Raw genomic sequence first — 24,651 nt, forward strand, 5'->3', positions numbered from 1 at the left:
CTTTGAATAAAAATGTTTATATATGAATATAAATCATAATTGTGTATATTATAAATTATTGATTCTTGACTTTAGGCATTAAACATTTACTTTCCAATATGGAAGGTAAAGCCCTTGTGTGCTTTATAGCCTCTTCCCCAAAGCTCACCTCATTTAATGTAATTTGATTATGTGACTATCCAACATTTCATAGTATGACTAAACATTTTCAGAGCTGGACTATATATATGTATATATATATAATACTCTTTAATTATCTCTCCTTTTTTTCCCTGGAGTTATTGTCTTTTTCAAAATTTGCTTAAGTATGTACACAATTACTTTCAAACTCACTCCAGTATATAAATCTCAGACACGTTCACTCCTTCCTCTCAGAACCTTCTATTTCACTCCAGTCAGGAGAGGCTGATCTTGAAACCTGTGGCAGAGCTGTAAGCCTTTCACCTGGGATTCCTTTCCCCTCTTTTAGCAAGTCCCTGTTCCTAGGATCCTATGCTTTGGTATTTCTGGAACACAGTGACCAAAAAAACAAATCAGTGTGATATAATAGTACTGAATGTAATTGTTCTTATTATCTTGCAACTGGGGACCCCAGCTGGGAACAATAGGCAATTTGAATTGTCATAAACTAAATAGAACAATATGGAGCTGCTGGACAATTCCTGGGCCAGACTGGTACTTCTACTCTCATGCCACAACTGCATCCAGCCTGTATACACAGAATACTGAAACTCAGAGGGAGAGCAGTTCTGATTCACAATAAAGGGTCAGCTTAGGTGTCCATGGTACTGTTGCTGTATGCATATCTAGATAGGGGATATGGTAAAGGGTTTGGATTGTGAATGCCCAGCCTGACTGCTTCTACTATATGGTGCAACTGTTACTTATCAAAAAGGATTTAATGTAGTGAAACTATGAGGGCTCATATATAACAAATCTGCAAGCAAAGTCATAAAATAAAATACTTATTTTTCCAACTCTCCCATAGAAGAGCAATGAGAAAGTTTGAGATGGTTTCTTAAGATTCACTGACTCACTCTCCAGACATGTAAGCCTAAAAAAAGCAAAGTTGATGTCCATAATATGCTCTTTTCCACTTCTAGTTTCTGGTATCTATCTTTATATTTAAAGGAAATAAAAAAAAACATTCATTGAGCAGATGGCAGTCTACATAAGGGCCACGGAACACACCTGGGCCTTGCCAGCCACAGTTACAATAGAAACAGCTGTTGACCTGGAGCAATGTGTTAGTTTTCCATTAGCTCACAGTGCTCACCAGGCCATCTGTAGCTCTGAGGTACATTAATGGAGTCATTTTTTCCATGGTTGGCTTATTTCCATAGGTCATTAGGTAGAAAAACTGATAAAGCATGTTTACTACAAAGGAAAAAAAAAAAAAACCAAACCTTAGAGAGTCTACCAAAGTATCCAGGAAGGTCATCATTAACAAGACAATTCAATACACTTCAATACACTCCCTACCACCTGTAGATTCTTTACTAATCCTGGGCCAGCCTGGGGTGGGGGAGGGTTGGTCTACTTGGATTGATGTCAAAAGGCAACTTAAGTGTGGAGCAGAGGCTTGGCTTACTCAGACTTATTTTATTTTCTGATGTGCACTTCCTCCTCTCTCCTTTCTTTCTTCTTTCTTTCAGAAACATTTATTTCCAGTGTTGAGAGGATGAAGTATTTTATGAGGTGACTGAACTTTCAAGGTGTGAAGTAGTGCTTCCCTTCAGTTTCTTGCAGTAAAAAGTTCATTGACCCACTGAAATATGCTTTCTAGAAAGGAGGGACCCAATCTGTAGAATTGGTTCTTTCCCTCTAGAAAGGAGGGAACCAATCTGAATGCATGATCCTTATTGCCTGTCAGAGTATCTAGCACATAGTAAGTACTCAATAAATACCTGTAGACTGAAAGTTTGACTAAATACCTACATATATTGGGAGGCATTTTGGTCAGGCGCCTAGATAGCCTAACTATGTTAGTGTTTAAATAACATCAGCTCTGTAGACTGAAAGTAGGATAAAAGGTTGAAGACAAACAGAAAAAAAAAAAACCTTCAAAACAGCAGAATTTATAATCAACATAGAGATAAAAAGGCACTTTATATTCAAACACTAAGGAGGTATACATATCAACCTTTGTTTTCACTGGTGTAAGTTCCTCTAGCTCAATTTGTAGATTATACCTTGTGTAGGGAAAGTGGAGTTAATCAGGCTTTCTCTTGCCTCCTGCCGCTAGCCTCTACAGCTCCACCTGAGGCCTTCCTTTCCTCCCAGGTTTCATGCCCACACATGAGAGCGGGTTATTGCAAAAAGCACTTGGGGGTGCAAGCATGGGGCACACACAGTAGTGCCAAGAGCATGGGGCAGGCGTACCTATAAATGTAGATGCTAGGGAGATTACTTGGAGGGGAGGGGTGCTTGAAGCCTTGGTTGCTGCCAGCTTCCTGACCTCCCGGCCCTGTCAGCCCTCCTGCCCTGCCCTATGCCTGGTTTGCCCCACACCTTGTAATACATTTTCCTTGATTATATTTCTTTCAAAAAACTAAGTGTCAATTTTGTGCAGAGATGCTTTGCATTTCTTTTCTCTTATAAATTACAGGAAGAAGAGATCACGTTTTGGGAGAAGGAAAAATTGAGACTGAGCGTTCGGTAATTTTTCCTACAGGTAGTATGTGGGATGGCCAGGATTTCACCCAGGTTTGTCTGCTTGTAGGGTAAGGTAAAAGTATCAGGCTTTTCTTCCCTCCTGCCATCAGGATAGATGACGGAACCCTGCGGTCCTGAATGCATGCCTGATGGCGGGCACCTGGAGTAGGATGTGGGCATATGTAGATGGGATTCAGCTGGGCTAAGACTGGGCTTTTAAGGGTGGCATCACGGGGATGCCAGCAGAAACAGGAGAGCAGAGAAGCAGAGAGAACGCCAGAGAGCCCAGATAGAGTGAAGACTTGCTGGGGGCTGGGAGGCCTGCCAGCCTCCCGGCCCCCCGACACCTCTGCCTTCCGTGTGCCTGGTAAATCCCAATAAAAGCCTGTAAAAGACACCGAGGACTCTAGGACTCTTTCTTTATCCAGTCTGCTGGATTAGAAAACCTGCACTGTGTCTTCCTGCCACTACACTGCTACGACACACTCTCTTAAACATCAGATGACTCCTTCAGTGCTCCCTGGACATAGCTAATGTAGGGTAAGTAAAGAATCAGGCTTTTCTGCCCTTCTGCCATTAGGATTAACAAAGGAACCCTGTGGTCCTAAATGCATGCCTGATGGCGGGCACCTGGAGTAGGGTGTAGGCATATGTAGATGAGTACACCTAGGCTGAGAGACTGGGCTTATAAGGAGAGCGTTATGGGGACACCAGGGGAACAGCAGAGTGAAAGGAGCAGAGCAGAGAAGCAGAGGCCACGAGAGAACGTTAGAGAGCCCAGGAAGAGTGAAGACCTGCCAGCCTCCTGGTCCCCCAGCACCCCTGCCTGCTGTGTACCTGGTAAATCCCAATAAAAACCTGCAAAAGCCACCGAGGGCTCCAGGACTCCTTATCCCATCTGCTCAGGTCATAGAGAGCCTGCCCTGTGTCTTCCTGCTGCTACACTAATTTTCTGGAATTTCATTCAGGATAGATTCCCTGAGATCTTTGTTCATCAACACTTATTTTTCTTTCTTTTGATGACACTTAAGTTATACCCATGGCCTTCAGAATCTGACTAGACCTTGGCCAGTGTCGACTCTTTAATCAATGATTGCCTTAGTGGCCGTCCTCAGAAGCCATTAAAACCTGCAGGAGAGCCTTGGGAGGATGAACCCCACTTGCTCAAGGACACAGCTGTACACTGCTGAAGAGACCAGAATTCACTCAGGAGTGCTGCATTAGCCACAAATGTAGGTACTACGGGACTTGGGCTGAGGATAAACATGTCTGATGCTAGGTGAGGGGTAGCCAGGGGGTTCCTGGCTCTTTCTCAATAGATTTATGTGTTGTTCCTGTCTCCACAAAAACAATGAAGCCTGCTGGAGTTTCCCTCACACCTTTCTGGCTAAAGCCAATCAGATTTCTGCCCTCCCTCAGGCTATCTGCTAGGAACCACTCTGCTATTTTCCTTACCTTCAGTGACTCTTCTTTCCTGTTCTTTGGACATCCTCAGCCTGAGGGCCATTCATACACAGTAAGAGAACCTTCTGTATCATCTCAGAAATAACTAATCTGTCTCACCATTTTATACTGAACCCAATGAAGTAGAGTTTCATAGATGTCTGCCCAGTTGTTTTTTTTTTTTTATGGTAAAATTTAATAAGGAAATAATATTAGCATAGAGCCACCACCTTAATCTTTCTGTAAGCTCCTGGATACATGCAGGAGTTTTGAAACCTCACATTCAGCCATTCTTTTTCTTTGTTCTTCTTAATTAGGCTCCTAAGATGAACTGCAGTGGTTTTTCCCTTAGTAGCTTTGGCATTTCGTTTTGAATTTATTTAGTGCAATGCCCTGAAGCAGCTAGGAAAGGAAATTGTTTGCTAATTAGGACATATATCTCTGTTTTTTGAGGTGATCCTCCATTTTCTTTGTGTCCTTTCTTTTGACAGAATCCTTAGTGTCTGCTTGGATCCTGGCATGCACATCTTTCTGCTGTAATGCTTTCTCTCCATTTGACAGGCAGGATTGTCTTACAAGGAAAAGCTGAGCACTCTGACAGCTGATTACATTACATGGCTTTTAAAATTTTGTTCCTCAAAGGGCACTGAATGACAGTGATGATGACCTATGAAAAGCAATTAAGGTTTCAGGATCATTTCTACGTGTGAGCTGGGGAGGAGATGGCAGGGAGCACAAAGGGACTGTTTATAAGTGGTGAGAGGCTCTTGGGATAAGCATAGGGTAGGACATGAAATATCTTAGGTTCCATAAAACTATTGTTTTTCTATGTCAAAATAGGTAGAAAAATCCAATAGAACTGTAATACTGGTCAAGCAATTTAATCTTCTCTGCTTTTGCCAAAAGATCCAATGAAAAGTGAAGTCATTTGTCTTTTTCAGAAACAGGTTTTCTTCTCTTATTCAGAAAATTGCTTAGGATTCTGAAAACATTGCAGCACTGTGGGCACTTCCATAGGAAGTGGAAGAAGCTACTCCCTTTGAAGACCAAACTGTGAATAATTTCACATAGGTGGAGTTGCAATGCACAAAAGCGGGGCACCAGTGCTTTTGTGATCTGCGAGGCTTGTGCTGAACGTGGAGTGTGTGGTTTCTTGTTGGTGGAATCTGAGTTTTTGGAGTTGGGAAGACTTGTCTTTCTTTGATTCACTGGAGAAAGCACCTTGGCATATTAATTTCCTAACTATTTAAGTGGTAGGAAGTAAGCTGATTGAGAAATCTCAATCCACCAGGATTCCAGAAAACTTGTAATTTATTTTCTTAAAATAGTTATTTTTGCTTAGAAGAGTTGATATTTTGCCTATATTCAGCGTAGGCAGTAATATTTGCTGTTCCATTTAACATATGAAGTTGATATAAAACATGTGTGAAAATATTAAGATTGGGCACCTTATATAGAGAACCCACTTCACTCAAAATTGGATAATTGCCAGGTATTCAAATATACTTGAAGAAAAGCTAAGTTTCCATGGCACCAGGCAAGACATATGTTTCCCAGTCCAAATACAAATTTTAATTTAGATTCAAAATGTTCTCCCCCTTCCTTTATTTGGTTTTTGCTAATATGACAATGAGAGAATAGAAGAAAATATTTAGGACTATCTAACACAGGTCAATTTCCAGAAAACAGTTCAGTTCATTAGAAAAAGACATTGCAGAAAAAACCCTCGCAATGCTCATGAATATTTACTTTGTTCTGGAAATTTTGACATAGTGACAGTGCAATGAAAAACATCATGGTCTAAAATAATATCTGATTTCCATTCTACAGGCACAACATGAGGGAGATAGAATGGCACACAACAAGAAAGCTATCCCATGCATTATTTGTAATTCACTGTATTATCTGCTTCAGAATAATTCATGTGCTGCTTAACATTTTTTTGAAACATTCTCTTATGTCTTGGTAGTTTCCATATTTTGAGTCCTGCTGTGTTAAGATAAATGCAAAAAAACTGACAGAACCTCAGTGTGTGAAGTACAAATGCACAGGATGTAGATTTCCCATTTGGATATACCTGGACTATCTATGGATGAGGAAGGGAGCGATTAGGATGTGACCCACACAGAAACATCTTCTGGCAAGTGTGGTAGCACAAGGGTTAGTTAGGTACGTGACAGAACAATGAAAACAAAGCATGGAAGCTTAAGTCAAAATTTAACCCAGAGGGCTTCCCCGGTGGTGCAGCGGTTGAGCGCTGGGTTGCGAAGCTGCGCGCAGCCTCTACAGCGCAGGTTCGATCCCCGGCTGTTCCCCGGCCTCCGGAGGAGGGTCCCACATGGTGCGCAGACCTCTCCTGCCGCCCGCTGCTCCCCTCAGCAGTGTACTTCGGTCCTTCTGCCTGCTCTGCTCCCCACTCTGGCTCTGGTGAATTCTCTCACCCTCCCGCGCTTCTGACTGTACCCAGTGCTTGTATAAATAAATAAATCTTTAAAAAAAAAAATTTAACCCAGGTGCAACAAATAAAGACACTGGAAATGGAAGTTTGGAAATAGTCCATAGAATGAAGGAATCTGAGAGATTTCAGTGATCTCCAAATGTAGTTCTTTTCTTACTTAAATTAGAATTTTTCCCCTCAGTGTTCCTCATTGCTTCTGAACCTAAATCTAAATTACCTCAAAGTACTAGGGGAAAATTTTTTTGAGTAGTTTCAAAGTTGTAAAACAACATTAAGAACATAAAAATTGTCCCAAATCATCATCTGGTATAACTTTTCATTAGCTTTGTTCCCCCAGTTTTGAGATATAATGGCACAATACTGTAAGTTTAAGGTGTACAGCATCATTTTAAACATGTATGTATTGTGAGATGATTACCACAATATCATCACCTAATCATGTCATCAACCACATCCATCACCTCAGTCACCTCTGTGTGTATGTGTGTGTGTGTGTGTAGTGAGAATTACTACTCTCAGCAATTTTCAAATAAATGAATATATTATTGTTGTATAGTCAACATGTTATGCATTAGCTCCCAAGAAGTTATTCATCTTATAACTGCAAGTCTGTATCCTTTGAACACCTTCACCCATTAGTACACCCATTTTCCAACTCTGTTTGACTTATTTAATATTATGCACTTAAAGTATATTCAGATGGTCACAAATGGCAAAATGTCCTTTTAATGGCTGAGTGATATTCCATTATATACACACATATAAACGTCTATAGATACATGCACATATATCTGGATGCTGGATATTATGATAGTTCTATTTTCAATTTTTTGGGAAACTTCATATTACTTTCTGTAGTGGTTTACCAATGTATATTTAACTAACAACACAAAGATTCCCATTTCTCCACACCCTTACCAGTACTTGTCATCTTTTTTGATAATAGTTGTAACAGGTATGAGATGATAGTTCATAACTGTGGATTGTATCTTGCTGATGATTAATGATGTTGAGCACCTTACCATCTACCTGTTGGCATTCTGTGTATCTTCTTTGGAAAAATGTCTATTCTGTTCTTTTGCCCATTTTTTCATTGAATTTTATGGTGGGTTTTCAAGGTATATAAGTTTCTTATTATTTTGGCTATTAACCCCTTAACAGATAAATGATTTGCTTATATTCTCTCCCATTCTGTAAGTTATCTTTTCATTTTGTTTAATTTTCCTTCTGCACAGAAACTTTCTAGTTTCAGGTAGTTCCACTTGTTGATTTTTGCTTTCTTTCCTTGTGAGTTGGTATCAGATCCAAAAACACCACTGCTAAGATTGATGTCAAGGAGCTTATCCCCTATGTTTTCTTCTAGGAATTTTGCAGTTTCAGTTCTTACATTTAAGTCTTAATCCATTTTGAATTGTTGTGACTTGTGCAAGATAGGAGTTCAATTTCATACTACATACACTATATATAGCAATATAGCATGTATGTATGTGCTTTTCCCCACTCGGCAGTACACCTTGAGCAAATTTTCACATTTTCTTATTGATTATACTCTTAAAAACATCATTTTGATGTCAATTTATTATTCAATGTGTGAATAGCACAATCTCTGAAAACAACACTAATAATATCCTTAAAAACTCCTAGAATTAGAATTTCTGGATAAATAAAATTCATGTTAACACTTCACATGGCCAAAGAGCTTTACAAATATGGATACCAAGTTATAATACTCTCATATATGTGAATGTCCACTTCCCCACATTTAACTGAGCTTTGTAACATTTATTAAAATTATTTTCTAATTTGGTATTAGAAGAATTCCATTATTCTAAAGTCTTTGTTTTTATATTTTATCAGTGTGTATATATTTAAATTTAATACTCTTTATTCTTACACTTACTGTTATAATAACTTATAATTATTATAAAATTATATTACAAAAATTAATTATATTGTCATGAATAATTTTTATACTATGAAATTTTCTACTTCATTTTAATGATAATAGCATTCTATTTCAGACGTATCATGATTTATTTATACATTCTTCAATTATTTAGGCTATTCTAGTTTTTTTTCAGTATTATACCTGTTTTGTGAAGAACATCTTTGAATATAAATTTTTAGTCAAAATTTCTAATTTCCTTAGAATATTTTCTTAGAGTGAGACTACAGGGCCAAAATGTATGAACTTTTTTAAACTTCTAATACCAGACAATGTTCTTACAGTTAATGAATAAGTCTATTTTCTCATCAGTCTTGGCAACTGGCTTTAAAAAATCAGAATTACCTTACAAAGAGGATGATCAAGAGCAAAACAGTCAGCATATTAAAAATACTAATGAGATTTAACTTCCACCCAATCTATGTTCCTTAGTTTTCAATATTTCCTTTTATATTTATAAAATGAGAATGTGACATTTAAGATTAGCATTTATAAATCCAGTCACATTGGAGGAGTCATTTTGTAAGTTCTTAATTTGCATTAATTTATATAGCCTTGTAAATGAAACAGCTAGAGCAATAAAAATATACTTGATGAAGTATATACACTTAAAAATTAAATTTCAAGGAATTACAGATATATACTTTTTGCAATTACCTATAACTTTGATGTTGGAGATAACTTTGCTGTTATCTGTAGTTCATACTGGAGAGGTTTAATGGCTGTGGAGTTGCCATGGCCCATGGAGGCAGATCTGTAGACAAAACTGAATCATCATAAGATTAGAGAAGAGAAGACTTTTAGGAGCAGAATGCTATGTATGATCACAGACACAATCCAAATGTCAATGCCCTGATGTGAACAGGGTGGGAATTAACAGAGGAAGACAATGAGGTAGAGTTTGCTGTGTTTTTATTTGCACTGACATTATTTTATTTTATTTTTAAATATTTATTTATGCATACAAGAACTGGGGTGTAGAGCAGAGGTGCAGGGGGTGGTGAGAGGATTCCCCAGAGAGAGTGGGAACAGAGCCGGCGGATCTACTGAAACACTCTGCTGAGGGGAGCAGCGGGCAAGGCAGGAGAGGTCTGCTGTGCCATGTGGGTAGCTCCCTGGCCAGCTGGGGATCAAACTTGTGCTGCAGTGGCTGCCAATAGCTTAATAGTGTTGTGTTTTTAACCCCTGAGCCACCAGGGAGGCCCCTGACATTATTTTAAAATAAATACTTTTGTGTTGAAAAATATGCTTAAATTTAAATGTTTGATTTGATAGCATAAGTTTAGTTCTTCTCAGCCTTTATGATATTTTTATTAAAACTCAGAAGTGTATCCATATCATTAAGGAGGAGTGGCTGAATCTGTGCTTTTCTATCTATGATGGCAGTTACTACCTTAGTGCCTGCATTGATGGACTGGGATATGGCAGCCTCTTCTGAAGGTTATTTTAACAGGATCATTTCTGTTTCGGTGAGTGCTCCCTGATTTCAGTCTATATCACATGGGTTTGTATAAAGGAACAATGTTCTTCAGTACTTAAAATTCTCTAACAGCAGTTTTATTTTTTTTTATTTTTTTTAAATAATAAATTTTATTGTTATATTCCCCATACAATTGCAGCCCCCCCATTCTGACCCCAATCCCTGCCCTCCCACCCCCGCCCCCCTAAAAGTGTCTCTGGTTCATAGTTTTTTGTTGATTTTGATTTTCACTTTCTTAAAGTTATTCATTTTCCTGGTCCCTTATTTAAGTTTTCTAGATTCCTGCTATGAGTGAGACCATCCGGTATTTTTCTTTTTCTTTTTGGCTTATTTCGCTGAGCATGATCCCTTCCAGCGCCATCCATGTTGCTGCAAATTGCATGTGTTTATCTTTTTTGAATGCTGAGTAATATTCCATGGTATATATGTACCACATCTTCTTGATCCAGTCATCTATTTTTGGGCATTTGGGTTGTTTCCAAAGCTTAGCTATTGTAAACAGTGCTGCTAACAGCAGTTTTAAAGTCTTCTCTAGGAGTCCTTTCAAAGGATACACAGACCCCTGGGAGTCCCATAGCCCTTGCAACTCTTTAAGGGTGTCTTCAGAGCCCAAACTATTTTCATAATAATTCTGATATTATTGGTGATATTTGTGTTGATGACACATCTTCACAAGAGTCAAGACAGCTGGACACAGGTATACTAGTAGTCATTGTGTGTCTGCTTCACCATCATATGCTGACAGCAATGAAAACAACAGCAGAAAAAAATGGCACAGCACTAAAAAGCAAATGTTGATAATTGAATGTGTCCTTTCAATAATTTAGATGATAAAATGGGAAATATATATGAAGCACTTGCCGTATATTACGATGCTATCTTGAAAAGAGTATTTGTGCAACTGTTTGAATTGCAATTTGAGCTACTTGCATTTTTTCTCATGACTTACCATTTTTACTTGAAAAAAAAATGACTGGCAAAATATGATCATTTTGACCTGGATATTTGGCAGAAATTTTCTTGAAAATGAATAAAGTAAACCTTTTAAGAAAAAGGTTTTTTCTTAAAAGTTGCTTTTAAGAAAAGCAACTGACAGTATGTTGCTAAAGATAAAATTTGAGCTTTCAGTGAAGTTAAAAATGGAAAAATTTGTACCTAACATGAGCTAGACAACTTCTTAGTACTAAAGACTTTTTGATGACATTGTCATGATATTAACTAATGTCATTTTAAAAACACATTGTCCGATGAAATGTGTCAACATTTGTCATATCTGCATAACTCTTTCAAATAAAAAATTCAAGTAACAGACATGGTGTTACAAATTTAAACATAGATAAAATTTTGATTCAAAGTTCAAGATAGATCAATGGGTTTTAGTTTAAGAGTGCAGAAAGTTTATTGATATGATTTCATAGTCTACATTTTATTTATTCTTTAAGAAACTACTTTTTGAGTCTTAGTGTACGCCAGCAAAAAAATCCATAAATATACTCCTTCTTTTTTTAGGTGTGTGTATGTGAGGATATATTTTCTTCTTCAAATACTTCCCTGCACACTTTTCTTTCTTCTACATATGCTCAACCAAGCCATCATTTTGTAGCAAGATGAATGTCAAAGCAGATAACAGTATGTGAATATCATGACACTATCCCAAGTAAATGTATTCAGCAAAAGATTAAGATGACCTCCTGATTTGAAGGTAACATTGAGTATAATGTCAGTAACAGTCACATAAATAATTCAGCGATGTCAAAAAGAAGAAACAAACCTTTAAAAGGCTCTTTAATACTTTGTTCATGTGCACGGAAGACTGCTGAACTTGGTTATTGACATGAGATGGTGAATGCAGTGCTTGGTCTCCTAGGGAAACTGTTTGCTTTGCAATGTCACACACACACGTGCTCTTTTGATCTCAAATACTCGTCTTCTGTCTGCCTTCCTTGTGTTTAATAATCTGACATATGGCTTGTTTGTATCTTTTATTATGTTATTTCATCAAGGTACTTTGAGATCAATATCAAGAATAATTAGCAAACTGTAATTTGGTTTTAAGTACACATCCTTATCAAAATACATAGAATTATATGATATTTTTAGGATTTAGTGCTTCAGCTGATGACATGCAAGGTAGAGCTGAAAAAACTATATAGCCTGGCATAGTTAAGTCTATTGTTACCTGACAGAGGACACAGAAACAGAAGATGGGGAAAGGTGCTTCAAAAATACGCAGCTGGATAAAAATAGCCAGATAAGAAAGATCTTTTCCTGCTGCTTTTCTGATGTCAGTATTTCTCTTTCTGAGCTTTGACTATCACTCCTCATTTCCTCTCTCCCTGGGACTCTGAATTCTCATCTCAAATTTGATCTAACTTAAAGATGCTGTCAGCATAATGAGATTACAGGTATATCTCTACCACTAGCTAAGTGACCTTGACCAAGTGACTTCACCTGTTTGTGCTGTATTTCTCTTTCTATAAAATGGGGAAAATAAGTGGATCTGTATCATTGAATAAATATTAAGTGAAACAATCCATGTGCCACACTCAGCATCCCTCCTGCCACCATGTGAGTTCTGCATGACTATAAGCCATGATTCCTCTTTTCTACTTTTACTCATTGACACTTTCAACTGTATAATAATGGGTAGGAAAATAAAGAACTATATTAGGTAATTCAACAAATATATATTAAACTAAATACAAACGTTGTGCTGGGACTGGGGATACAAAGTTGAATCAAAACAATATCAGTGAAGGTGAAGACCATGTCCAGTAGCACACTCCTCTATTTATGACTCTGTACAAGCACCTACCATACAGTTTATGGTTGGCAAGTATATGCCACTAAGCAAAAAGCCTACTTTATAAGGTCAGTATAATTACTTTTTCCATTTGCAGATGCAGAAACTGAGGTCTAGAAAGGTAATGTAATTCATCCAGTGTTATCCAGTAACTAAGTGAAAGAATCAGCATAGAAACCAACTCACCGTGACTCAACTTAGAGCTAGTAATTATGCTGCATTCCTACAAAGGAAATACTAACACTAGGAATCCATTCTGCTTGGGAGGTGTGAATTGGGATCCCCCAATTTTTAATTTCCAAAACTTATCCCGCACATATACCAAATCTTCAACAAGACATTCCCTAAGTATCAAATATCCATCTTCTTGTGCAAGACACTGTTCTAATCTTTGAGGATTTAAAAGTTAATATGAGAGATGATAATGGAACTTACATTTCATCGAGAGAGACAGACAACAAACAATGATGTGATTGTCGTTGTGATAGATGCTGTCTGGGAGCATATGACAGAGGTTCTTACTTAATCTGCTCAGTGGTCATCAGCCTTCCCTGAGGAAGGAATTTTAAAACTGAGCGCTGAAGGACAAATAGTAAAAAGTTAATTAAAATAGAAATAGATGAAGAGCATTTTCACATGATTATGTGAATAGCATGTCCACAAGATTAACTTAGGGGGGCCTCCCTGGTGGTTCAAGGGGTTAAGACACAACCTGTGACACTGTCCGTAGCCACTGCAGCATGAGTTCAATCCCTGGCCAGGGAGCTACTCACATGGCACAGCAGACCTCTCCTGACTCACCCTCTGCTCCCCTCAGCAGTGTATTACAGTCAGTCTGCCCGTTCTGTTCCCCATTCTGTCTCTGGTGAATCCTCTCACCCCCCACACCTCTGGCCTGTACCCCAGTTCTTGCATGCATAAATAAATCTTTTAAAAAAAGATTAACTTAGGGTACTGAAGTAAACAAAATAAGGCTACAGAAATGAGTTAAGGCAGTAAGATGATATGAAGCTATAGAGACAGGTAAGGGCTAAATTTTCCAGGACCGTCAAACCAGTTTAAATATTTTGGTCTTATCCTAAATACAGTGGGTTTTAAAGAAGAGAGTATGTGATAAGATATGAAATTTGGCAGCATCACAGTATGAAAGGAGACTATGGAAAGAAGATGGCAGTGTGGACCTGGATAGCAACAATGGAGAGGAGAAAATTGGATAGATCTGAAAGATACACATGAGATAGAATTCTCAGATTTGGTGGCTTAGATCAGAGAAAAAAGCAGGAGGCAAATCCAGATTTGTTGGGGCCTGAAGTTAATGGAATTGGGGAACTTTCACAGAAATGGATTTGCTATACAAAAGAAGGGCCAAGGTGGTTGGCAAAATCTCAGACATTGCACACACATACAATGAGTTCTGGATGAAAAAGTATAGAGGATTTTTCCCTGCACTTCTTTTTATTGAGGAGAAACACTTTTCCCAGAATCCTCCCCAGAATTCCTCTCATGTGTAGAAAATTACATGGAAAAACCAATAACTCCTTCCAATTCTGAGACTCTCTGAGTTGAAAGGAAACTATTTAGAGAAGTGCACTATCATCTGCAAGTCACAGGAAAGGCAGTCCATCCCTGCACTCTAGTAACAGGATATTATTGTACAAGATACTTTTGAAGTAATAATTTATACTTGAACAGCAGTGATAAATTGAGCTGTCCTCAACAAGTAGGGCCAATGATCACTATCTAGCCCGGACATGAATGGCTGGGTGGATTCCCTCCTTTTCTCACATCTGAGTCATCTTCCCTCATGAAGATGAGTTCCAGCTCTCCACGGTTTCACTGGTGGTGGATTGTGACTCATTGAAAGCAGTTGGCACCTGTTTTCTGTCAGCTGACTGGTGCTATAGCATCTTAAACTGAGGCAAAGAGAAGTCATGAGCTGTAATCACTTAGAAATAATTGCATGCATGGTGATTATAAGCCTTATTTTTAACAGAAGTCCGAATCAAGTAGGGAAATTATTGCTCAAAGGTAATGTCTTCCCAAGTTAGCGGAGAGAACACTGGTCCTAGAAGATGGTCCAGGAAAACAGGATTCTGTCTGGAGAAATGTATCTCCATCTTAAAGTATCACAAGATCCACCAACATGTTAAAAAGGACTTCTGAGGACTCCTACAATAAAGAAAAATTCTGTGGTGAGTTAACATACATCTGAAGGGATATGAACCTCTATCTACCCCTGAAACATATATGGTTTTGTAAACCAGTGTTACTGCAATAAAAATGACATAAAAACCACCAAGTGAATGTATTGATGAGTGCTCATCTTTATAGTGTCCTTCACTGTTTCTTGTTACCTTTTTCACCTGGAAATCTATTTTATATGATATAAGTAAACCTGTCCCTGCTTTTCTTTGGGTCCCATTTGCTTATAGGATTGTTTTCCAATCCTTTACTTTGAGCCCATATTTATCTTTGGAGCTCAGGTGTACTTCCTGGAGACAGCAGAAAGTTGGGTTTTATTTTCTAACTCAACCGCCCACTCTGTGCCTTTTGATGGGTGATCAGTCCACTTACATTTAGGGTGATTATTTATATGTGAGGGTTTGCTACTGCCATTTTGTCCTTAGTTTTTTTATTCTATTTATTCAGTTTTTTTTTTTCTTTGTGCCTATTGTTCTTTGCTCCTATTTAGATATGAGAGCTCCTTTCAACATTTCTTGTAGGGGACAACTAATGCATGCACACTCCTTCAGCTTCGGTTTATCTGAGAAGGATTTTCCTTTTCCTTTACATCTGAAGGAGAGTCTTGTAGAATATATTATTGTTAGCAGGAAGTTTTTATCTTCAAGTATTTTGGATACCTCATTTCATTCCATGTATTTCCTCAGAGAAGTTTGATGTAAGCCTGCTGGGGTTATCTGCTTTTTCTCCCTTGCCAACTTCAATATTCAATATACTTTTTTTGTCTTGAACTCTTGGATGTTACACTACTATTTCTCTTCACAAGGGGCCAATATCCAAGATACACAGAATTCGTACAATTCAACAAAAAGAAAGCCAATAACCCAATCAAAATATGGGCAGAAGGACTAAATAGATACTTCTCAAAAAACTTGCAGATGACCAATAGGTACATGGCAGAATACTTGGCATCACTTATCATCAGGGAAATGCAAATCAAAACCATCTCACACCTGTGAGAATGCCCCATACCAAAAGACCAGACACAGGTTTCTGTAACTGGAATGAAAGGAATCCTTGTACAGTGTTGGTGGGAATGTAGAGTGGCCCAGCTCCCATGGAAAGTAATATGGAGAGTCCTCAATATATTAAAAACAGACCTACCATATAATCCAGCAATTCCACTCCTGGGTATCTGCCTGAAAAATGAAAAAACACTAATTAAAAGAGATATATGCACTCCTTTGTTCATAGCAGCACTATTTACATTAGACAAGCTATGGAAACAACCAGTGTCCAAAGGTGGATAAGTGGATTAGGAAGTTTTGGTATAGACACACAATGGGATACTACTCAGGGATATATATATTATATATAAATATATAATATATATGTATAAAATAAGCTCCTGTCATGGATGAAACTGGAGGCAATCATGCCTCCAATGATGAAATAAGTCAGGAAGAGAAAGACAAGCACTGGATAGTTTCACTTATATATGGAATATAGAAAAGAAAAGAAAACATAGAGAAACAAACAGCTAAACAATATATATCTAGTTTCTGGAAGCAAAAATTTGCCTCCTAAGGGATAAATTTTAAAGAGGTGAAATAAATCTATAAAGTAAAGCAGGGTGGCATGGTGGCATAGTGAAATGATGGAGCCGTTTTATTTTTAATTTTTATTTATTTAATTTTCCTGACACTTATAGCACAGTATATGGTTTATAACATAAGTTTCAGAGGTACCGCCTCATATTTTAACATGTATATACATTATGATCACTACTGAAAATCTTGTTTCTATCCCCAACCTTACAATTGACCCCCTTTCACCCTTTTTACTCTAGTTCCCCTTCTCCTCTGGTGCACACCTTTCTGTTGTCAAAACTCTAAGGGTTTGTTTTTGTTTTTGTGGCTTATCTTTGTTCATTGCTTGAGCTCTTTAGCCAACTTTTAAAATTCTGATTTAGCTGTATGACTTTGGAGTAGTGACTTAACATCTCTGAGCCTCTGTTTCCATATTCATAAAAAATATGTCAATTGCTGGATTATGTAAGCATTGGAAATCATATAACTTATTCTCATACATTATTACCTTATCATTTTGAAAATGTAGACTATATGGGCTTAACATGTAAATGTTCAATTAATAAAAACTATTTCTATTATTTCAAATAGCAGAAAATAACTGATAATGTAAGACACATAGTACTCATTGGATTCCAGTCTTACAAATTTCTTCTAAGAGGTTATGTCACCTTTTTGTCTTGCTGTCATAAGCATAGTGTGGGTTTTGGAATTACTGCCATATTCAAATCTTAACTTTCCTACTTGCTTTCTGTATGACCTTAGACAAACCTCAGTAACCTCCCATTGCCTCAATTTTCTAATCTATAGAATAGAGACAATTACAATTCTTGTGAGAGTGCAATGAAACAATACTCAGTGTTGTGAATAGTTAAAACTCATTGCTTTTCATTATTGTAAACATCAACACTTCTCAATGCTTTATAAAATATTGATATTTGAAAACTACTCCCACATATTACACAAAAATATGATTGGACATAGAACAAATTATTTCATTATGTTCTTTTCCTTCATTTGTTGCCTCTGGCTTTCCTTTGCCTTGTATAACTGCTCTTGGAATCTCCTTTGTCATTTTGAACTCTTTTCTCATTGCATCCAGTCTACACTGGCTAAGATTAAGTTGTTTCTTAGGTGAAGGTTCACATTAGAATAAGTCCCATGACAACACTATCGTGGCCTGCAACAATTTAGTGTTACCATCTTCTTCATTGATTCTAATTATTTTCTCCTTTATTGAATGTGTGGATAAGAGCTAAAATTCAAATCTATTTGTCTCTAAAGTCCATTTTCTTTTCACAACAATAAGAACAACAATCTCATTAATAATAAAAACTAGCATTTATTGGATATTTACTAGGTACAGGAACCATGCTAAATTATTTATCTACATTATTTTAATTTTTTTAAAGATTTATTTATGCATACAAGAACTGGAGTACAGGCCAGGGGTGTGGGGGCTGAGAGGATTCACCAGAGATAGAGTGGGGAACAGAACAGGCAGACTGACTGAAATACACTGCTGAGGGAAGCAGCGGGCAAGACAGGAATGGTCTGCAGTACCATGTGGGTAGCTCCCTGGCAGGGGATCAAACTTGTGCTGCAGTGGCTGTGGATAACTTCAGAGGTTGCGTCTTAACCCCTTTCACCATAAGGGAGGCCCTGTTTCATTTTATCTTAACAGCAAACTTATCAGGCATAGACTTCATTGTTATAAAGGAAGAAATAAGGCTCCAAGAGATAGAGTAACTTTCTCAAAGACATGCAAGCTAGGAGATGGTAGAGCCAGGATTCAAAGTCACCATGGCTGTCTTAAGAACCCACACCTCTAGCCACTTTGTGTAACTGTTACATGTTCAGATTATTTTTTTTTTTTTTTGTTCAGATTATTTTTGTCCTTTAATTATTAGAATAATGCAATTTATTTCAACACATCAATAATACTAAAACTCATGGCTCTTTGGTTTCTGCAAGTAAAAATAGCATCATAACAGTGTGGCAAGAGATTTGGGACATCCATTCATGTCATGAAAGCACAGGAAATGCTGGTGAATAATGACCAGAGTAATTGTTTATGAGTTAGGGGGACCACTGGACCCTTTCCAAGAATAAATTTTGGTCTGAGCTCTGGTGATGTCTGGAAAAGGGGAATGATAACACAAGAAGGAACTATATAAAACTTAAGGTCAAATCAAGCCTAAAGGGCACTCCCCCCTCACATTAAAACATTGTGTAGATAATTTAAAAAATTATCTGCCAGGGCACTCCTAGGGCTGGCGATTAAGGGCCTGACGGTAGGAGGGAACATAAACACTCTGCAATAACAAATAGGAGAATGTTTTCTTCTACCCTCTTCCATGGACAAGAATTCTTTTGATCTTATGACCTCCTCCCCAGTCAAATACTCAAGGAAGTTACCTATTTTCTGGGGTTATGTGGAAGTGGATCATATGTGGGTGGTAAGGCAGAAGAAAGTGTTTTGTGACGTTCCAGGCAAATTGTCTGGAAGTAAAACCATGGTTGAGACCAGAAGAGAAATCAAGAAAGTCATTTCCTGCCATCCTGACACATGCCAGCAGAATGGGGGACACGTAATGACTATAATCACCTTTTTGTCCATAGTTTATGACAACGTAATCCTGACATACTACCTGTATGTAGCTATTAATGCATACAGGCAATACAGATGGTACAAATGTACAAATTGCAAGTTAAAACCTAAAGTGAGCAGAACTTATTTTTTTTTAATAACAGAACTTTGTTGAGAGCTTCCTTTCTGTTAGTGGAATCAAGTTTCTTTCCCTTACTGTAGAATCACCTCTAACTTCTGAGAGAGGCTGGTGGAAGTATCAAAGCATTGACTGGGATGGGAATGAGTGCAACAGGGGAGCAGAGTTGTCTGTTCTGATGACCTTCTGCCAATGCCAATATCAGCTGAAATGTCCCTTCTAGTCTAAGAGGTCCTGAGCTGGTCAGTGTCACCCCATATGGCTCACAGGTACTTGTGAGGACATCTGATCCCTGCTATTAACCCCTAAATAAACTACCAGTACACAAGTCATCAGTTATGTGAGGCTCTGCTTTCAGAGGGAACAAAGAGAAGGAAGACCTTTAAAATTTTTTTCAAAGCTTCAGCAAGATCTTTGATTAGTTTTGGGATCAGAATTGAGGTGTATAATAGCGGCTCTGTTTTTGCACTCTAAGCTCAAGTAGGCACAATTTGAAAGAGGTAGTGTTGGTAGTGGAATGGACAAATGGAACATTTATTTATTAGTGAGTTTTGTTGTTACAATAAGGCCATGTAACAAGCTACCGCAAGATGTGGTGGCTTGCAGTAAGCATTTATTCTCATTCTCACAAGTTGCCAAGATGACAAATTCAGTTTATTTACATTGCATTCATCTGGACAGATCTGTTTCATGCTGTGGGTTGGCAAGTTTGGTTCCAGAATCTGGATTTGGTTAGATCCGCTCTATAGATATTTGTTGTGGACACTGGGCTGAAGGAGTAACAGCTCCCATTGACATAATCTTCTCATAGCACTGGGTCACTAAAAGCAAGAGTCAAGCCAAACTGTGCAAGCACATTTAAAACCCTGTTTGCATCATGTCTGTTAATATTCCATTGACCAAAACAAATCACATGGTCAAGCTCAACATCAATGATCCAGGCAAGTATCCTCTGTCCAAGGGGCAGAAGGAGTAGTGTAAATCATCATCATCATCATCATCATCATGTGCTAGAGTCTTGCAAAATTATAAGGTAGTAAGGAAAACATTTCTCTTTCTCCTAAAGGTTTAAGTTGACATTTAACAATTCATGTTTATCCCTGGGACATGTGTATTTGTGTTTGTACTTCTAACCTACACATGGTTAATCTAATTACTACTGAGTGAGTGTTCAGAAGAAAACAGAGACACATCTTCAATCCTTCTGGTAGAAAGACTTTGAAGATGGCTGGAATAATTATGACTTAGGAGAAAGCAATTGAGTAGGAAGGGAAATCAATGTTCCTCACTAGGAAGGTCATATTCTGAAAAGGCACATGGAAACTCCAGGAATGGAGGTCTGAAGCAATATAGAAAAGTATGTCTGAGGAGAGGGGTGGATCAAAGTTGGGGGAACCCCTGGGCAGAACTTAATGCTTAAGTGTTGTACTCTGTCCTGTGAACAAAGTCATGATGAATAGTTACAAATAAGTCATCTCCCATGTAATAAGTTCCCTTAGTTTTTCCTCTTTTTTCCTTAACACTTCAGGTAAAGCTCAGCCCCACAAGTTTGTGTGTTATCAAGAAAGTGAGAGACCGGACTGTGGAGTAAAATGAAATACACCTATTCAAGTGGGTTCTTAAACTGCCTCCTAGAAGGCCCATTTTTCTAAAAAAGAATTAGTGTTTTAATGTGAACCTTCAACATTTGTTTTGTACCATCCATTTGGGAAACACAATAACTAAGAGAAGAAGATACTACTTTTGTTGGAAACATGAGCTTTTTTCTTTTTGACTGAGTGAGAAACCATTTATTTTTCTGATTGATAAGCATATTTTACATATTCTGGTTAATACATCAAGTGTATATAATGTGGAAGTGCCCTTAAGAATGCTGACTACACAAGAGAAACTCAGCTACACATTGTATTAGGCTATCAGGCAAATGGCACTAAAATCACAACACGTACATATTACACTTTTTTTCACTGACAGAGGATCATGCCTTTCAAAAATATTTTATTGGATGAAACTTTCTTATTTTCAGGAAAATTTTGGTTCTTTAATATAATTATGCCCTTTAAAATGCTGTTTGATAAAAGCATTGGTACATTATAAATACCTGTAAAGAAAATATAGTTTAAAATTCCAAGGGAAATATTATATAAGTTTCCTCTTTTACATTTTCACAAAAATCCACACAGGCACTAAGAAAGACTGACAAAAATATTTTATGTCTGAACAAAATACTCCAAGTTGGAAACATCCAAACGTGATTTCATTTAAGTATTAAAGCTTCTCTAGAGTGAACCTTTGGCTAGAATCCAATGAGTTGGTTGGGGTTTTAACCAGGAAAAGATACTGTTAAGGATGAAAAAGAAAGCTTTATACATTTAGCACTAGATTAGAAGTGAAGAAAGGGTGAGTTCTAAATTATTACCACTTACTGGTTTCTCTGGGCCTTAGCTTTGTTTTCAGTTGAAAATATATCTAATATCCAATAATTCTCTGGTCATTTTCAGAGCTAATGCTTTTTGATATGCTGCAATTTTCAAAATTATAGCCAACACTTACTATATCAAATACCACCTGAAACTTTAAGGACATAGTGAAATTGCAATCCCATTAGGAGAACATCCTCTAATCATCACAGGTATTACTTTGGAAATCACCTCATTCTGCCAAAATTCAAATGGTAGAATAGGGGTAAACATGACTACCTACATTTCACACCAAAGCAAGTGATTGACTCTAGTGTTCTCCTCCTGGTCCAGTTCAATGGCATGTGTGATCTTACGGAGTTCAAATGTCTTGGCAAGTTTGCAGACAGCACATTCCAGTAGGCAACTGGAAGTTTTGAGAGTATATAGATTATAGGAACCTAGGGGTTGACAGCTAGTGAATTAGTATAATGAGCATATATAGGTGAGGTGAGATTAAGTAACCACATCAAACTGAATTTCAGATGTACTTTCAAGGGTCTAAAAATACTATTTTGGATTTATAAATTAATTAGATCATGGGAAATGCTCATCATTATTATAAGATCCTGCCTGAAAGGAGCTGTGGACATTTTTCCTAATGCATTTACACATATTACATGTTCGTTCAGTTCCAGAGCAGGTACAATCTGATGCCTGTGGAACACTGACAAGTGCAGTGGCTTCTATGAGCAGTGTGAGCAGGTGCCACAGGACCTGGCATTAAGTTGAACTTCAGCTCCAGCCAGCTGATGTTGGGGGAAAGTTATGTCTAGGGGTGGGATTTTATATGGAATCGTGTATTCAATAATCACTCCTGTTTATAAACATTTCACATGCCAAACAAAATCTACCTGAAGTACAAAGACAGCCTGGGAGCTGCCAGGTTGTATCCTCTGAGTTAAAGCGTGGGAGAAATTAATTGGGTGAGAATTTGTATGCTATCAGCTGTAAGACAGGGAAGGGTCTCTAGTATCTGGGAATGAACCCAGTTTCAAAGACCTAGAATAAATATAATTTTCAAAATACCTCTAATTGATTCTCGTCATTATGAATATTTTCCTGTCATTATACTGGTTTTCTGTTATGAGTGGTTTCCTGTTAAGATGATTTAAAAAAAAAATCGTGGCTAGGAATTTCTCAAGTTCCAAGTGTAGGTTTGCTCTAAGGGTAGAAATAGTTCTCTCGGTATTTAGTTTGTGGCTGAGAAATGAGACAGGTGAGGAAAACCTTCAGGAGGGGAGGGAGAGGAAGACCAGCATACAGCCTGAATCATTGCTACCTTTAAGCCCATGGAGGCCTTTGTATGGCACACCAGGCAAAGAGTGTTCTAGAATTGTTCAAATCTGATATCACGTATTTTCAGGTCTGTTTTATAGTTAAACCACCAATCTTTCTCCTCAGATAACCGGATGGCCACCCCCTGAATGAGTGGTACTTTGGAGTACAAAGGCCTAGAATATGGTTCTAATTATGACTCTTTCATTAGACTTTCCATATTGTGCCTTGGCACCAAATATTAATAACCACATTGGCAAAGACAGGGGACGAGATATAGGAACGTTTTATCTCTCTCCTCTTTTCAGATTACTTGTTCAAATTAACCTACTGCCTAGGTTACACCTTTTCTTTTGAGATATGAAACAGGGGGTGCCTAGAAGGGGCTCCAATGTAGTGCGAGGACCACCTGTAAACTCTTTCTGCAGAAAGAACAAACCATTTTACTTGTGCAGGCAGGGAAGACACATTTTGAATGAGCTATAATCAGTTCAGAAAAATGGATTTACTACTCGAGCTTGTCCCTTTCAAATGTTCTTGGGGAGAAAAAGAAAATTACCACAAAGGATATTATAAGCATAAGAATCAATGACAAAAAACAACCACATCAGATACAGGCAAAATCTAAGGGGAAGGAAGAAGCATGAATATTTCCAACTCAGGACCATACACTTATTTTAATTTTCCTCCCTTAGAATGTCCACCAGAGCCTGCAGCAGCCGGTCGTCTCTGTGCTTGTAAGGTTTCGTGTTATAGAAAACATCAACATAGTCGTTATACAGATTGTCCTCAGAGTCTTTAAGCTGGGAAGGTTGGTTCAGCTTTTCCAGGGCTTCATAGAAATTTTTGTAAGGGATGCTGAGCTTTGCACTTGGAGACTTCTTTGGTGATTGCTTTGCGGATGCGTTTTTGCTGAAAGCACTTTGTAGGAGACGCAGCATGGCTTCAGAGGGGGCTCCCTCTGCTAGGTCATCCCTTCTGTCCCCCACACTGCCGAGGCTGGGGCTTTTTGATGTCGCAGGCTTCTCGTTCAGGATCTCCTGTGTGGGCTGCTCCTAAAGCACAGAATGCCACCAGCAAAGAGAAGAAGTCTCATTATTTTGGATCTGGTAGGCCTATGACCTATTCCTGGAGAGGCATTTTGAGAAGTAGAGAAAGCATGAGACTTGGAGTCACACTAACTTTGGTTTCATTTTTTCCACTTACTGATGTACTCTTGCTATCTTTTAACCTCCTAACTTTATATGTCAAATGGAAATCAGAATACCTCCATTTCTGATGGGTTTGAAGACTGAATGAGATGCTGACATAGGTAAGTGCTAATACTTACTCATCCCTTTCACATGTCAGTAAAATTCATGTAGGAGTACTTAATAATTTTTAATTCATTAATTTAATTTTATTTTTTTAAAGATTTATTTATGCATAAAAGAACTGGGGTACAGGCCAGATGTGTGAGGGGTGAGATTGACTGAAATACACTGCTGAGGGGAGTAGTAGGCGAATCAGGAGAGGTCTGATATGCTGTGTGGTAGCAACCTGGTCGGGGATCAAACTCGTGCTGCAGTGGCTGCGGATAGCTTCATAGGTTGTGTTTTAACCCCTTGCGCCACCAGGGAGGCCCAAATTCA

At 37.9% G+C, this 24,651-nt stretch overlaps 1 protein-coding gene across 1 annotated transcript in view; it reads right to left on the reverse strand.

Annotated features, from left to right (window-relative positions):
• Positions 1 to 21,061: 21,061 nt before the first annotated feature.
• PCSK1 (proprotein convertase subtilisin/kexin type 1) overlaps positions 21,062 to 24,651 on the reverse strand; it is a 42,208-nt gene continuing 38,618 nt past the window's right edge. The window contains exon 14 of the mRNA XM_037530155.2: positions 21,062 to 24,075. Coding sequence (XP_037386052.1) covers positions 23,698 to 24,075 — 378 coding nt within the window. The 3' untranslated portion in view covers positions 21,062 to 23,697. The remainder of the gene's footprint in view (positions 24,076 to 24,651) is intronic.

This window comes from Talpa occidentalis, unplaced genomic scaffold (assembly GCF_014898055.3).
Source record: "Talpa occidentalis isolate TD23 unplaced genomic scaffold, MPIMG_talOcc4v2.1 talOcc4.6, whole genome shotgun sequence".
Taxonomy (NCBI): domain Eukaryota; kingdom Metazoa; phylum Chordata; class Mammalia; order Eulipotyphla; family Talpidae; genus Talpa; species Talpa occidentalis.